Source organism: Pteropus alecto, unplaced genomic scaffold (genome assembly GCF_000325575.1).
Source record: "Pteropus alecto unplaced genomic scaffold, ASM32557v1 scaffold176, whole genome shotgun sequence".
In the NCBI taxonomy this organism is placed as follows: Eukaryota; Metazoa; Chordata; class Mammalia; order Chiroptera; family Pteropodidae; genus Pteropus; species Pteropus alecto.
Window position 1 is genome coordinate 949,220 of NW_006438644.1, and position 17,560 is coordinate 966,779.

Below are 17,560 nucleotides of genomic sequence, written 5' to 3' on the forward strand. Positions count from 1 at the left end.
TTGTTGCTATTTGTCAGACAGCATGTGAAGGACTTAATAACAATTTTTTTTTTATTTAATGCTTACGATCAACAATGACCTTGAGAGGCAGATACTGTTACAGATCTAGGAACCCTTCTCTGCAACTCCAAAATCCAAAAGGATCTGAAAATGGACAGGTGTTTGTTGTAACTTGTTGACTGATAAAGCTTGACCTGACCGGGTTTGACAGCGAACCTTGGCCCAGTGACGAGAGGCTTCTCATAGTCTCGCTGCGCCGCACATGGTGGAGTTGTTCACGGGCTTTGCTAGGGAATGATGAATGTGGTTGATCATCAGGTATTGCCCCCACCCCGCTGAGAAGGAATGTGTAAGATTACTTTTGGTGTGCTTTTTTACCTTACTGAAAAACTCTGAATTCACAAACGCATTAGGTCCCAGGGGTTACAGACAAGGGGTGTGGGCCCTGGACTGTCCCTGTGCGGCAGGCGAGTCAACAGTCTCAGAGGCTGTAAACTCAGGAACCTGCCCAAGGTCGCACCTGGAGTGAGTCAGTGTGCAGTAGAGAAGGGTTCAGCCCGAGAGGTCTGACTTCGGAACCCACCACGTAGTTTGCTGTCGCCTGAGTGACTCTCCAGGCTTTGTACGTATTATAAATAATTGTGAGAAAACAAAACCATGTTTAAATGATACTTATTACTACCTCAGGTAACTCATGTAGGGAGTATGCTAAATGAATGAGTTTACTGTCCTTAGGAAACTTATAAGCAGCATCACTCACTCACCCTATTCCGGCTTTCCTCTTGCAGGCCCATTTCTCGAATCGTCTCCAAAATGGCCTCCTCCGTGGACTCAGTCATGCCTGGGCTGCCCCTGAGAAGGGTCACAATTTTCTCCCTGAACGAGGAGTTCTGGCGTTGCAAGGCTGCAGCTGCATCCAGGCTAGCCTTCAGCCTCTTCTCAAACTCACAAGAGCTTTTCTTCAAGAGGCTCAGCTCCTGCTTTGAGGCATCCCAGACCCGCTGGCCAGCAAGCAGCCTTCCTTGGAAGATCTTCACTTCCCTTTCGAGGCCTTCTTTCACCTCTATGGCACTGAGTAAGTCCTAAAATAATTACAGGAAGTGAAGACCAAAACGTTAGTAGCCAAAGAGGGACACCTACATTTGCTTTTCAAGGAGTGAGGGTTAAACGCTCATTACGTTTTTAAATCTAAGTTCCCTATCGTCTCTTCATAAAGTTATTAAACTGTAAAGGCTCTGTCAGGTAAAGTTAGTTGTCTAAAAAAAGAGAAGGCATATAAAATCAGAGCTAGGAAAAAAAAGAAAATTGACATATAAGCCTTTTATATGTGGACCTGTGGAAAGAGTTAATTAAAGAAAAAAAATCGTTGGCCAAGAGGCTAGCAGACTCAATCCATAGTAGTACTATATGTTTACAGAGCCATGTGTTCTCAAGCTTGGTTTGCAGGGAAATTGATTTTGAATAAACAGTAAACCCTCAGTCCTAACTAGACACTAAAAATTATTTGAATAAAGATGTCTCTGTAATACTATGCTAAATAATAGACTAGCATTCTCATAGAAACACCATTGCATAAAGGAGAATGAGGTCTTTCCTTCATTATTCATTAACTGTGTTTCCCCTTTTCTCATAAAGACAAACTAAAACTAATAGAATCTGAAGGAGCAGAAATAACTGGCCATTTGGTAAGTGGGAGGATTACAAGCAGGGTGAGATAAAGTACTATACGAAGAATAATAATTTGAAAGAATATACTATATACTATTAGGTTCACAAAATCAACAAAAGTCATAGGGAAGGTTACATGTGCACCTACTTCTAATTACCATAATGTAGAATGGTCCAAAGAAGCATAAAAGAAGCATCTTTAAAATTCATTTAAAAACAAACAAACAAAACTTAATAACATCAAGTTCTGAAATACATGCATTTACATTAAAAAAGAATAAGCAGTTGGTTAACCAACACAGCTACAGTATTGCAGCCTAGTTAACTGATGAAAATATTTTGTTTTTTATTTTAAAATAGGAAGTTAGGGTCAAAAATAACTAAAAAGAAACAATATCATTGAATAACAGATTCTAGTCTAAACTGGCCATTAACATTTCAGGCTGCTAGTTAAAATGCAATCATCCTTTTTGCATTAGAACTGGATCTGAAAAGAAATTTATCTCCACCAACAGCTTGGAGACAGGAAAAATGTTACTTAAAATGCTACTTCCTACTTTTTATAAAAAAGAGAATGTCTTACTTTTTTTCCTTTTGGTGATTTTTTTTTTTTAAATCAAGGGAAGTCTCAGCCTTCCATTTGAAATAAGAGTCATGGAGTGGATGGGTAGTTAGAGAAGGCTGCCCTTTTCAGAGATGTAATAACTAAACTAATTATGGAACCTATTTTGTGAAATGCTTTGCTTTTCAAGATCCTAGCGACAGCTTCGTTTCCCCATTCCCTTTCCAAACTAGTCCCTTTTACAGAGAAGCCCCACTAATGTTTCTGATTAAAATATAGCCCTTAAAGTAAAGAGTCAAGGACCCTTTATCACAAATACAATATTTCATCACTTTACAGATTTCTTTTCAGATAGTAATACAATAGCTGCTCAATAACAGTAACCAGTATTGGCGTTGGTGATAATAAATTGGGGCCATATTTTATTTAAAGACGACAATCTTAATGTGTGGTTAGAAAATCGAGATCCTAAATTGGATGGTGTAAGGATGAAAATTAATTCTAATCCCCTCAGAGTTCTAAAACCCTATAGAATATTACATATTAATTTTTATATTGAAAGAAAGCTGCTGCTACAATATAGAGGAGTTTCCATGGCCAATAGAGTGATATTTTTAACCAAGTATTTACAGAAGTTCCTGAAAATACCAAAAAAAATATATCAGATGCTTGAGTACTATAGACTCACTATCTGGAGTGAACTAAGCCATTGGCAGCTTACACCACGAGACCAATAAACACAGTAAAAATATTTCAGCTCTGAGGAATTTCTTCCGCTCAATGTGAGACTGCTGTCTCACTGCCTTAGAGACAAGGGCCAAAACAGTTCTCTGCGGAATCCGAAGCACTGACGCATATCTAGTAAAGATCAGAAAATTCGTTTTCGATCACAGCATACAGTGGCACATGGCAGCAGGTCAGATTTCTTTTCTGGACGTGTGTCAGCCCGGCGAACTACATGATGTTTCTCGTATGAAATGCAGGATGGGGGAGCCAGTGACAAGGCCTCAGGCACGGCTGCTCCCCCGCGTTCTGATGAAGCACTTCAGAATTCAGAGGCACTGAGCCGATCTGCTGGAAACAGCTGTTCTCAGACTGCAGATGCAATGACCTGTAGAGCTATCAGGAGGAAGGGACTAGAATGGAGTCGGTTGCATGGCTACCTCAAGGATATACTGAAGTAATGTGACGTTGGTATCGCTGGCCAGGCCCTTGCTGTCAGACCACGCTGACACCTGGAACAGGAAACTAGTAGCTCCCTCTGAGCAAAATCAGGGCTGACCTCCACAAAGGAAATCACATTTGCAAATGAGGTCAGGCCCTACAGAGAGAGGGACAGGCATCACTTTACGGAAATTGTTTTCGATTAACGAATCTTTAGATTCGGTCCCACTAACGCAACAGATGAATAATGGCTCCTTCGAAATTACTTTTAACGAAAGCAATTGTAAATAATATGATTAAGGCATTCAATTTAAGGTTCCCAATTAAACGCATGTCTGCATTAATTCCCAAAGAAACACATCAAGTAATCTAACCATTCAGAGGTTTGTGTTTTTAAAACAGTTGATTCCTATTATAATAGTGCTATTATAGAGACTTGGATATGCATGAAATCAAATTGCCTCTCAAAAATACAATGACTAATTATTGTCAGGGTGGAGAACCTCTGGCTTGAACTTAATTCATCAAACCTTAGACAGATTTTGTGAAATTAAAAACCAGTGGTTACTTCTACCTACCAAGTTAAGAAAAACAAATAAACTCAGAAATTCCCCCCAAATAGGCATTCTCATACATTGCTGGCAGAAGTGTGAATAGGTACAACAGATATCTATTCACACCAAAACTATGTAACAAAATTTAATATGCACATATCCTGTAGCTTTGCAAGCCAGTCCTAAAAAAAAAAAAAAAAAAGTTACGATAGATTACTAAATATGGAAAATGACGTATATGCAAAGTTATTCAATTATTGTATAGCAAAAGATTAGGTATTACACAAACAAATAGGAGACATTCATCCCATAGAACATTATGTAGTCTTAAAAAGAACTGAGGAAGCCGATATGATAAATATACTGATAGGAAAGAAGACTCTCCAAGATAGAATTAGTGAAAAAAGTAAGGTGCCTAACCTTGTGTCTAGTACCATTTGTACCCACAAAAAGAGAGAATCTCTCTAGAAATCTGCTCAGGCAACTAACTACCAATTCTGACCATGTCTGGAAAAGGGAACTATAGCCGATGGACGGAAATGGAAGATATGGGAAAACGGTGGCGACTCTGAAAACACCCGGGGAATTTTGGTCCATTTAAAGTTCTGAGTCAATCGTCATGTGCGGGCACACGCATGCGCGTGCATCCACACATACACACACACACACACACACACACACACACACACTAAATTTAGGCTGCATTAGTAGAAGTAAAGTATCTAGAATACAGGAGGTGATGTCCTACTGTTTCTACTTCCCTTTAGCTAAATCAAACCCAAAGTTTGCATTCGGTTCTGAGATTCAAATTTTAATACGGATAAGACCCCCCTGGAACAGTGCCATTCAAAATGTGAATTACACGCTTGTGTACCTCCTGCAACTGTTTGTTCCCAGTCTCAACAAGATAATTTCAGAAATTAAGGGTAAAAGTTTCATAATTTCTATAGCAATTTGACATCAATTTTTCTGTTTACTATAACAACTTGTTCAATAACCTTATATAACAGTATGATGCTTATTCATTTCTTAAGTGAAAAGTAAGTAGCTTAGCATCTGCTTTCAGGTAATAGCATGAAACTTTGTGTGGATGGGAGCACTGACATCAATCTTTGAACAAGGTATGGACTGACGTGTAAGTGGCACATGCATGAGCTGCATACCTGTTGTGCAAATAGGAACATGTTACATGTGATACTTTAAGCTTGGTTTGCCAACTATAATCCAAAAGTGAAAAGTGTATAAAATCCAGCCCATTTCTTTAGTCAAGAGAATTTAAACTTTTATCAAAAGATAATTTAAATTTAACTATACCGTTGCATAATAAACTGATAAAACTGTCTCCAGATGGAGAATTGAAGATGGATTTTGAAAACACTTGTTTTCAAAACACTTGAATTTCAAACTTAAGCTGAATTTTTATTATTTTCCAATTTTTATTATTTTCCACTTATTTTGGATACAAGTTACAAATAAATATCTTGACTTGCTGAGATTGCTTTAAAACCTCTTCTAGTGTCAACAAACCTCTGTGAGATTCGTTTTCTACTGTAAGTGCTTTAAAAGCAAGACGTAGGAAAAGTTTAATATTCATTAGCCCCTGCAAGTAGCATTATCACTAATGTAACCAAGATGACATAAGTTAACATAAAGCGAGAAGCTAGCTCATTCTCACAACAAAACTTTCAATCAAAATGAGGAATAAGACATTAATAGAGGGAATTTTACTCATAACTTTTTGTTCAGGTATGATTGCAGAATGACAAAAAGCTATCAGTATGACAGTATTGTCTATATGACTCCTACAAACGTACTTTCAAAGAAGAATGCAAACAGTTTAATTCTTTCATTTTTCCTATGTTTATTCTGATTATTGAAATTTAATTTTACGTCTGTGCCTTCTAATATTTAAAATGGAGATACTTTTTGTGCCTTTTTAAACAATTTCCCTATTCATTTTCATGGTTTTACAAATGTGTTTGTCAGCAATGGATTGGAAATAAAGAAAAATCCTGATCCTTCCTACACTGATTCTTTGAAAAAGGCTGTACTAGAGTACGTTCAGACTTTCGGAAGGAGAATGGCGAAAGTCTTAAAACCATGGTCTGGGAGCAAACGTTAAAAGAACTGTAACATTTATCCTGTGGACATCTTCAAATAATTGAAAGACGATTTGAAATTCTCATCACTGACAAACTCAAAACAAATTGACAATGAATTTAGCTGCCCATGAGGCCAGTGTGTTCCCCGGCTTCCCGCTCTGCCTTGAATTGGTCAGACTGTGCCTGGAGGACCATGGACAGTTCCCAAGGGGACAACATCAGTATGGAATGGCTTCGGCATCACGTGCTAAGATTACTACACTCATTAACAAAAATATTTATGTAATCGTGTTATTTTAAATGCTGTTTTAATTCATTTGAAACGTGTAGACAACCTAAATGCAAAGCATTAAAGACTCAATTATAGTTACAGAACAAAATGTAAATATTACCTAACTTGACAACGTAAATACGATATTACTTTAAGAAATGAGAAGTAGAATGAGGGGAGTAAAAAGTAGGAGGCATTAAATTCCTCATATTTACTAGCAGAAAGTCTAAAGATACTGTCTCAGAGTAGTGAAACAGGAACAGAAATGCATTACTTTAAAGTCTTAAGGGTGTTTATCAGAAGTTAAAATAAGAATGTGAGAGTAAGGCTAAAAGTGGAAGTAGAGAGAATTTTAAATTTTACTTTGGAATCTTATAAACAGTTTTAGTTTTTTATAATATGAGCAAGCATTACTCCAGTATTTATTTTCATTTTAATTCCTCATCCAGAGGTTAGGACTCTCCCAGCCTCACAGACGATAAGAGAGAAGGTTCAAGTAAGGAACGTTTGAAAGATCTGGGCTGTTTAGCCAGATGAAGAGACTTAGAAATCCACGATAAAGGTTTTCAAATACTTGGAGGAATCGACAAAAGGAATTTCAGTTTATTCTGTGAAGTTTAATTAAGATAGAACCAGGATGAGTGTGCGAATTACAGGGATTCTGCTCCTGACTTGCCACTATAAAGAACTGTCAAGCAATTAGCACTGCTCAGAGGCAGCGGGACTCCTGCAGCAGAGAGGTCACTGGACACTAGTGAGGCAGAGACATTTTAAAGATGATTCTTATTTCACATAGTTAGATGACTTAGATTCTAAAAGGCTTCAAGGTCACCTCCAACATTATGATTCTAAAATTATAAAGAGATCTTTAGTTTCTTTAATAATTTATCCTTTCTAATAATTTCTCACTTCTGGGAGCTATTTTCATATGCCTGTCCTCTTAATGCCTAGATAAAAGTAAATAACTAGGAAAGAAAAGTGAAAAGAGCATTAATTATATATTGGGCATGTCCTGAGTACTTTATGTCTATTATATCATTCAATCTTAAAAATAATTGCAAGAGATAAATCCTTAAATTATTTTCCTATTTTACAGACAAGAAACTGAGGTTCAAAAAGGTGAAGTCACATGCCTAAGATCACAGGGCCCAATGATTCTGGAGCCTGGATAAAAACCCTAGACCTAGCCTGTTAGTAGTCACTTTGCTCTTTGTGTTTGCTCTTACAGTTTTCCCCCTTATGTAATGCTATTGCCAGATGACAACCCAAGGAAGCAGAAGAGAATTTCTTTTTGGAGCATGTCTGACTCCAAAACCAGTATTTTTTCCTAGCTTCAGTACTAGCTATGACAATTAAAGAGAATTTGAACAATGCAAAGGGAAATTCAGTATGTAAGTTTAATTTCTGACCCACTGATTTGAACTTCTAAAGTCTGTGAGAACCAGGTGTGTGGCTTGCGTAGGTAAAGTGACTACTTTTCCTAATGTTGGATGATTTCGAGATAACCAAAAGAAAAGGTGCCAATCTTTGATAGTTTTTAAAACATACTTCAGTAGTAACTACTAAGATTTTTAAATAACATGTATTTCCATACGTATAATAAATCACCTGGATTTTTATTTGGGAAATTTTCATAAAGTAACTTGAATAGAATCATTAAGAAAATCAGAAAAGCTGAGTTTGACAGAAACAGCACCCAGCCCTGTGGATACTTCTACCTCTTCAGTACTTCTGAACTTCACTAATAAAGTAAGTTTCCTACCTCAAAAACAGAGCTTTAGAAAGCACTGTGAAGACTCTTTCTGAGTCCATTAACGTGTCGAGAAAAGCACTTGACAGTATTTTTCAGTAATAAATCTTTGAAGTCATAATCCTATGAATGAGCACTTTATTAAAGACCACAAAATTTTTACTGCCCATATTTTTTTTATAATTTTTATTATTTTGGCAGGAACTTCATCCCAAAGTGAATGTGTTTCCAAAATCCGAACAACGCTGCTTTGGTCATTTACAAGTAAAGACACTTATGTAAGAAAAGGAATAAGTTCTTTTTTTTTTTTAATGTGCTCTTACAACACATTTTCATATTCTACTGCTAATCTCCAGTGAAGCTTTTTTATAAACATTAAATTCTTTCTAATTTTCGAGCCTTAACAATTCAAGAACTACTATTTACAATTGATTAAAGTCTTATTCATTCTCTGAAGAAATTTGCATAGCTACTAAATGTTGTTGTTCCACTGACAAATACTTTTTGGCATTAGACTTGTATGAAGAATGTAGCTGTGAATAGACAAGTAAAGGGCATTTTTGGTGAAAGCATAATAATGTAATGACTAGAGTTCAAATCCCAGCTTTGCTACTGAATAGCTGTGTGAACTTGAGCAAAGTACATAACCTCTTAAAGTGCTTAGTGCAATGCCTGTGCTAATGGTAAGTGCTTGATAAATGCTGACCATACTAACGATTGCTGATAGTATTAATGTAAAAAGTCTGAGAGACTTAAACTTCACTCTGAAAGTTTACTAGTAGGTAAAATATTGAAAGTGTAATTTTGAAATCATTTTATATATATTGTAGGACAAAGCAAAGGAGTAAATATCAGGGTCTAAAAGATACAAAATAACACGATATTAAGAAAACTCTAGAATAATACTTTTAATTTAAAAATACCACTATAAATGTATTATTAAAACTTATTTCTAGCTCTGGCCACCAAAAGCAATGACACCCAATAGCAATGAGCACACCTAAAGCCTGAATCTTGGTTTCTAAGCACCATGCAGCAGTAAAAGGAACCAAAGCTCCTTAGTGAATAGGCTGATATTAGCTCTGTGTTCTGAAAATTGTGAGTGAACCTAAGATAGTGTCTTCTGTCAGAAAGCAAGGAAGGAGTGAAAAACTAAAGGAGTCAGGTTAAAAGTCACAGAGACCATGTTGGTGGGGTGAAGGCCAAATGTGATGGATTTGGAACACCAAAAAAAATAGTTGATTTTAACACAGTAAATAAACTGCATGTGTCCACAAATTGAAAAAGGGAAAAAAAAATTTTAACTTTTCTTTATAGAAGAAATGCCAATTGATAAGTAAAAGGAATGATAAATTTGAATATTTTCACTTTGCCACCTTTGATGTAAGTTAATTGAAGCAAGAATCAATGGATGTTAACATTGCTAGGTAAAATCAATGAGAAACAGAAATAATAGAAATTATCACCTAAAATTATGTATGTAACTGTGGAAGAAAAAATTGTACCTTTACACTAAAGTGGTGGGACATCAAACTTAGTATCAGCGGCAACAGAACAACCTAACTTTATCTGCCTCTAATGTGATACAATATGAAGTATACAACTTTACCTTTGAAATATTCTTGCCCAAAATGTTTAACCTGAATCCAATCCAGTCTCTAGATACAACTTTAAGTGTATACAGAATAGAGAAACATATTAAACAACATCACAAAGAAACAATTGGATGGCTGGTCTGGACTCTCCAAAAAGTCAATGCTGTTTTAAAAAAAAAAAAAAAAGGCTAAATATATTCAACAAAGGCAATGAATGAACTTTGACTGGATCCCAATTTGGGGAAGAAAACAGCTATAAATGACACACTGTAACAAGGGGTAAAATTTGAACGTGGAATGACATTAGATGATAATTGGTTATTTATTGCTATAACAAATTGTCCCAAACTTAGTGGCATAACAGAATATCTACCATCTCACAGTGCCTATGGATCAGGAATCTGGGCATGACTGAGCTGGGTGTTTCTGACTCAAGGTTTCTCACAATGTTAAATTCAAGCTGTTGACCAGGGCTAAATCATCTCAAGACTCAACCTGGAGGAGGATTCCCCTCCGAGCTTGCTCCCATGGTAGCTGAGGCCTCAGTTCATGGCCACATGGGCCTTACCTTGGGCTGCCTGAGGGGCCTCACCACATGGAGGTTGGCTTCCCTCGAGAGCAATGACTCACAAGAGATCAAAAGAGTGCATGCAAAAGAGAAGTCGCAGCCTTTTTATAACCCAGTCTCAGAACAACATCCCATCACTTCTGACATATTCAGTTCACTGGAAGTGAGTCACTTAGTTTAGCCCACACACAAGGGGAGGAGAATTAAACACCATCTCTCAAGGGGAGGAGTACAAAAAATTTGTGGGCTTAACCACCACCACAGATGATATCGTGGCATTATTGTTAACTCTGAGATGTGATAATGGCATTGTGTTTATGTAGGGTAATGTCCTTACTCTTAGGATACCTATGCTGAAATAGCCAGATACAATACATCTACCATCTGCAACCTATGGTTCTCCAAATACCACATGTGTTTGTGTGTGTGTGTGTAAAGTAATAAAATAAATATATCAAAATGCTAACAACTGTTGCCTCCTGGTGGACGGGTGTTCATTGCGTGCCTTCATACTTTCTATATATTTGAATTTTTCATAAGAAAACATTGGAGAAAATTAATTGAGGATTGCTGTGGACTGAACTGTGTCTCCTTGAAATTCATATGTTGAAACCCTAATGTCCAGTGCGAGGGCGTTTGGAAATGAGCCCTTTGAGAGGTAATGAATGAGGTTTAGATGAGGTCACGAGGGTGGTGTCCTCATTTGAAGATTGGTGCCCCTGTAAGAAGAGAAACCAGAGAGCTTTCTCACTCTCTCTGCCCTGTGACAGCACAGCATGAAGACAGTCATCTGCAATCCAGGAAGGCAGCTCTCACCAGAAACTTTGATCTTGCTCATCCAGCCTCTACAACTGTGAGAAATAAACGTCCACTGTTTAAGCCACCCAGTCTATGAAATTTTGTTTTGGCAGCCTGAGCTGACTAAGACAAGGGTGTTGAAATGATTGAAGTTACTTGATAACACTAATAAAACTTTTGCTCTTTCCACAAAGCTAATGCATCGGGAGAAGAAATCCAGTTGGTAAGAAGGGTCCTTTGGTGCAGGGAATTGGGAGGGAAATGGAGACTGTTGCCATTACTGTGGCTCATTTTCACACTCCAGCTTCCCATCTCTCCTCGGCTTGGCCGTGATGTCGCTGTACACATGGAAGGTTCCCAAAAACGGTTCCCACGAAGATGGCTCCTTCACCTGCAACCCACCAAGCTTGAACCCTCTTCAGCCTGTGGGACACGCTGGACCTCCGTCTCCTTTAGCATTTAACTGACTCCTCTGTATCTTAGTAGCTGATTGCACTAGCACTACCTCGCTTTTTGGAAATTGATCATTATTCTTTGCCACGCAATTTTTAAAAAATATAATTAAAGGATTATAGAATGTTAAAAAACATATACGGTATTAATTCTCATGCTGAAACAGGTTCCCGCTAATTAGGAAAGATCAAACAACTCACCGTATGAAAGCATTTAGAATTAAGAGTCCTTTTCCTTTGACACTCTCTCTCCAATTATAATATCCATATCCTTTGACCCAGCAAGTCCACTTCTAGGATTTTGTCTTACTGATATATTCTCATACATGAGGTATGATCGATAATTGATAGCACCTTTGTTTATAAGAATGTGTAGCATATTACCACTTTTTAAAAAAAAGGAAAAGAAAAATACAGCATGTGGAGTATGTTGCCATTTGTGTTAAAAATAAATAAAAATGAGTATATGCATATAGGTATATGCAATATTTCTAGAAAAGTGTATAAGAAATTGTTAACAGAGGTTCCCTCTGAAAACAACTGGGTGGCTGGAGGAAGTGGGTAAAGGGCAGACTTTTCACCATATATCCTTGTATCCACTTAGAATTTTGTACCTTGTGGATGCATTACCTATTTGTTCAAAAAAATAAATTTAAAAAAATTTAAAGACCTTATAGCTTAACTAAAGACAGACACATCCTCCGTAAACTCTACTTTTAAAGGTTTCGTTTGTTTTTTTTGTTGTTGTTTTTTGTTTTTGTTTTGTTTCTAATTTTCTAACTACATACCAAACAGCCTATGCAGGTCACTGAGTCCCACGCCGCCCCCGGCCCTCCTGCCGTGGGCAGCCATGCGATATTGTGGACAGTAAAGCTGGTGTGCTCGCCCACATCTTCTTTCCAATTTCCACTTCGTAAACATGATCATGGATGCACACACACACTTCACATACTGTACCTGGTGCAGCTTGCCTTTCTCTTCAGTGCAGGAGGCAGCTTTTTTCTGCTCCCTGTTTACTTCTGAAACCAGCCTCATGATCGTTTCTCTGCTAGCTTTTGCCTCCATCTCATGGACAGTTACGGTCTCTTCAAAGGTAACAATTTGTCCTTTCATGAATGCGTTTTCCTCGCACAGCTCTCCAAGCTGAAGAGAAGGCAGTTACAGCTGTCCCATGAAAATTAATAATTTCACACCGCTTTCTCTAAGCGACTCTGACTTATATCCCCCATGAGTGCATTATCATAAAAACAGGGACAGAGTTATCCCCACAACCATACAAAAGATCACATATTCAAAGGCTGCCTTGAAACTCTGCTGTTATGTGCGAACCTGGTGATCAAATTAAAATTAATCAAGAGGTAGCTACAAGGTAACGATGATGAGAGTTCGGCCAAAAGCTTCCGCATAGAACAAGCACCCTGAATGCTAAATAATCAAAGAAATGTGATGCTCTATAGACGTTAGAGCAGGCGAGGGAGCCAGGGAGTTCTGTCCGGCCCACGTCTACTGGCACCAACTGCATGCAAAGCCCTGCCTGGCACAGGAGGGGAATACGGAGAAGAAAGCAGGACTCTCTTTTTTTAAAAAAGAAAATCCTTCTCATTAATACAAGCATAGAAAAATCCTTAATAACGTGCTCAAACAGTGGTGATCATCGGGATTAGCGGGGCTTTTCAGCCTCTACGTTGTGCATTTGTTAACTGGGCGAATTAATAAGATTTGCAAGATTTACAAAGAGGGAAAATAGAACCAGACAGGCTCCTTGGCCCCGAGGAACCGGCCACGCAGACAGCTGGCTCTACATGGCATGAAGGCCTCCAGGGAGACCTGAACCTCCACATGGTGGGTCGCCGTCTGTGTTAGGGCACCAGGGAAGGGACGCACCCCTTAGCCTTGGCGATTTGCCAACGTGGTGCCCTCACCTGAGCCGGGGCTGTTCCCTCTCTCGAACACTTTTCCTCATATTTGCATGCTCACTCCCTAACAGCCCTTAAAAGTGGCCACCTCAGAGGCGCAGTCCTTGGCCCGTCTCCCTGAACCAGCATCCCTTGCCTCTAACCTGCTTCGCGCGCTGTCCCCACACCCACACCTGTTTTCCATCGTTGCACCTTTTACTACGTGGGATAACACTGGACGTGGATGTCTTCCTTCATCATCTTAACCCCACAATACTGAAAGCTCTAGGGCGGCCCAGACTGAGTCGTCTCATTCACTGTTACGTCCCCAGCGCCCTGAACTGCAGCGAGCACACAGTAGTCACTAGCTAAATATCGGGGAAATGGGTGACGGAATGGTAAATAAGTTCTCGGGAGCACCTCCTTTTCCACCGTGGTTCCTGGAGCTGTGTGTGCCCGCGTGCTTACGAAGGCTGTAAAAGTGAGGGAACAGCTTTGAAGTTAAAGGAGGGGTTTTGCTCCACTTTTGGGGGGGCCTATCTAATGACTTGACACAGGCAGCAGCCTTCTTGCTCTCGGCCAGGGATTATTTTTTTTAAGTCAGGCCCCTGCTGAGGTGATTGGGATGATAAAGTTTTAGGGTCCTAGTACCTGTCTTCAAACGTAAGTTTTACTATTATTCAGGTATGGTGAGGCCAACAGATCAGGAGACGGTTGCCACTGAAAAGATAGTTTGCTACTCGCAGCTCCTGAAGGGCGGGGCCGTGACTTTCGGGGCCACCCGCAGAAGCACTAGGGACACAGAGGGAAGCCAGGGGAAAACCCGGCATCCCCGGGAAGAAATGTGCAAGGCAGGAGAAGCAGGCTCGGGGTGGGATGGTTTGCATTGTTTCAGCAGGCTCTGGAGTGCAGAGCCTGTCCCTGGTACCTGGACCTGGAGCAAGTAGGGCAGGGGACAGTGGCCCAGAGTATGAGATCCTGATAGAAGAGGTTGCGGTGTGGGCTCTGGATTGGTTGGTTTGCATATGAAAACCATGCTCCCAGGTGCGTCATTTACTAGGACTTGGCAAGCCCGGAGGGGCCCTCTTTCCTGGGTCAGCCAGGTCCCAGATGTCAAAGCACCAGAAATACAGAAAATCAAAAGCTATGATTAATACGGTAACGGCACCCAGAGATTGTTTCTGATGTGGGAAAGCTTGCTGTGAAAGAAGGAGCTTTTGAATTCTCTTTTCTTTTCCCACCACTTGGCTTTAAAGCTTACCCCACAACTACACCTCAGGGTGGACGCTGACAGCCAGGCACCCCCGGCACAGGTGAGCAATAGGGAGGAGGAGAAGATGCGTCCAGCACGCTTGAGAGTCCCCGGCAGACTCTAGGCCTGAGCAACCGAACCCCATCAGTGAAGTGGGACATTTCCCGAGGTAAAATGGAATCATTTTGCAGCTTTCAGAGAACACCCGTGGGAAACTGACTCATAAACAACTGAGAGATGGCCTTTAAAAATGGCTGCCTGGGGCTCTGTCAGGGAGCAAGGATATGATAGGTTTATTATAAATGAGTCAAGATGTGGTGGGCACTCCCATACTCCCAGGTGCCCTCATGAATCAAGTGAATTTTAATTAATTTCCATCTTAATGGCAACCTACCATTAAAGCAGGATTTTTATTTTTTAGCTTTAATGTAAAATTAAGAAGTACTTTAGAACTAATCTTAATCTTATACTCAATAAGTATCCCCAAAATGAAACACAGCTATTTCGGATTTGGGTTGTGTGTGTGTGTGTGTGTGTGTGTGTGTGTGTGTGTGTGTGTTCCTGTCTGCAACTAACAACAACAACAACTTCCTAAAACGCATCATTAAAATAAATAATTAATTATATTTGACAACCTAAATATATGTTAGACAAAACAATTAATCCTTTCTGGAGAATAATTAATCCCAAATAATACTAGAAAGGGTCTTGGAATTGAGACTCAGAGAGGTGACATAATTCGTCCCATGTCACACGCACTCAATTAATACTACGCTTGAGCCATGTCTCACTCTCCTGCCACCCCCAGACTAGGTCACAGCACTTCCTTTCATGTCACATGTCAAAATTACCCCCCAAATTTATAGCCTTTTTAATCTGCATACAGACACCTTTAGAATTAAATCTTCCTCTGATGCCTTTTCATTCTTCTTGTCTGGATCTAAGCAGTCACGAAGTTGAGCTAGAAACGCCTCGTGTTCCCTGCGGTTCTTTGAGACGCGATTCTCATTCTCCTCATGTTCCTGTAAACACCTTCTATCAGGGAAATAACAAATAAGTCAAGTTTTAGCACCCTAGAAGATACCATTTATCAAACCAAGTTCAGAACGTAACATGCTCTCTATGAGAAATAACCGATCATCACTTTCGACACAATACAGTTTCCCAGACACAGGGCACATCATTGTCACGCAAGTCCCATAAAGGAAGCAGAGAAGTAGCAGCAATTCCGGGGCATCTGCGCTTTGCAAAAATGGATGGAAATCACATGGCATCTTAGATCTAGTAACAGGAAGAGAGACAGATTCTGTCTCCTGTCCCCAACCTCCTACAATCTGCAGAAGTGGCAGGTAGGCCTCTAGGTCACATGTGCACCCATCCGGTCACGGGTCTCTGTTGGGGCTTCGTGGGGAAGAAGGAGAATGCTGCTCCATTGGTTCTAGGGGACCAAGCTTACTTTATTCTCAAACAGCATACAATGACCTATAAGGGTCAGGGCATTTCCCCAGTTGCTGGCCAAGCATAACTATAATAAAAAATACATCAGAGGCACCTCTGCTCATCACCAGCAAAGATCATTATTCTCACGCCCTCAAAGTTTTTAAAGAGTATTGGAAGGAGCCAGTCAAGGAGAATCAGTCGATTTACGCTCTGCTACAAATTCTTGATTTCAAATCTCAGATAGGTTTGCTGAAATAGCACAGTCTATTCTAATGCTTTAACTATTAGAGAGTAACAGATCATCAAGAAACGGACATATTTTAAAGGCAAATTAGAATCATTTCAGTAATTTGGTATCATTTTTCAGTGCTCTGGATAATGCACATGATTATTGCTTTCCCCTTTTACCACGTTGACTGTTTACTGCATATCCTTTCACTCTGTTCAAAAATTAACAAAGCGTGTTATTGCATATGCTCAAAAGCATATCATATTTCTACACAGAAAAACGTATAACAATAAAAGACCAACGTCAGTATATCTCTAGATTCTTATCTTCAGCATACGAAAGGTAATATTTATTCAGTCTCTCTGATTGACGAAAGGCACAATTAATGCTACGGCTCTGACTGATTGATGTATGAGATTCTGTACATTAACTCCAAGATTTCCATTCTACTTCTCCATTCCAAGGATTTCGAAACTACTTCCACTTCTATTTGCATTTCACTCTGACCGAACAAAGTTCCAGGAAGCTATCCCAAAAACATAATCCCATAAATGTGAAAATATGAATGCGTGTGGATATTCCTTGCATCTTGGTTTATAATAACTTTTTGAGGGGAACTAACCCTAAGCACCTACAAGGAATAGCAAATAAAGTTGGTTATATAAATTATGATATTTCCGGCAATGGAATATCATGGGTCATTAAAAATGATATAATGACTTTCTAAAATATCTACAACATGTTCAGTAAAAATTGTTCATGATATGATGTAATTTATGTGCAACTATCTGAACATCTGTTCAACAAAATGTTAACTATAGCTTTTCTGGAATCATAAGATTTTGAGTAATTTTAATTTCTTTTTGGCACTTTTCTATATTTTAAAAAACTCTTTTCCAATGAGTATATATCATTTTTATTACTCATTTAACAAATATTTCTTGGGTGCTTACTATGCATGAGGAGCTATCAAAGATGCTAAAGATACAGAAATAAAAAAAAAAAACGGATAAAGATCCTTGCCCTCAGGTAGCTTATGTTCTGGTTGGGAAGATGAACAATAACTAAAATATTAAAATGTGCAGAAGGTATACTATGTTATAAAAGGGCTGGAGAGAAAAAACGAAGCAGGAAAGAGGATAAGAAATATTGGGTGGAGGGAACAGGGTTACATTTTAGATGTAGTATTCACGGACGTTCTCACTGAGAAGGCGACTTTTGAGTGAAGACCTAAAGGAAGCAGAGGGGCAGTCATGCAGT

The 17,560-nt window shown here is 39.1% G+C and overlaps 1 protein-coding gene across 1 annotated transcript in view; it reads right to left on the reverse strand.

Annotated features, from left to right (window-relative positions):
* CCDC170 (coiled-coil domain containing 170) overlaps positions 1-17,560 on the reverse strand; it is a 51,600-nt gene that overhangs the window by 30,093 nt on the left and 3,947 nt on the right. The window contains exons 4-6 of the mRNA XM_015592369.1: positions 15,522-15,666; positions 12,442-12,627; positions 765-1,082 (exon numbers count right to left, since the gene is read on the reverse strand). Coding sequence (XP_015447855.1) covers positions 765-1,082; positions 12,442-12,627; positions 15,522-15,666 — 649 coding nt within the window. The remainder of the gene's footprint in view (positions 1-764; positions 1,083-12,441; positions 12,628-15,521; positions 15,667-17,560) is intronic.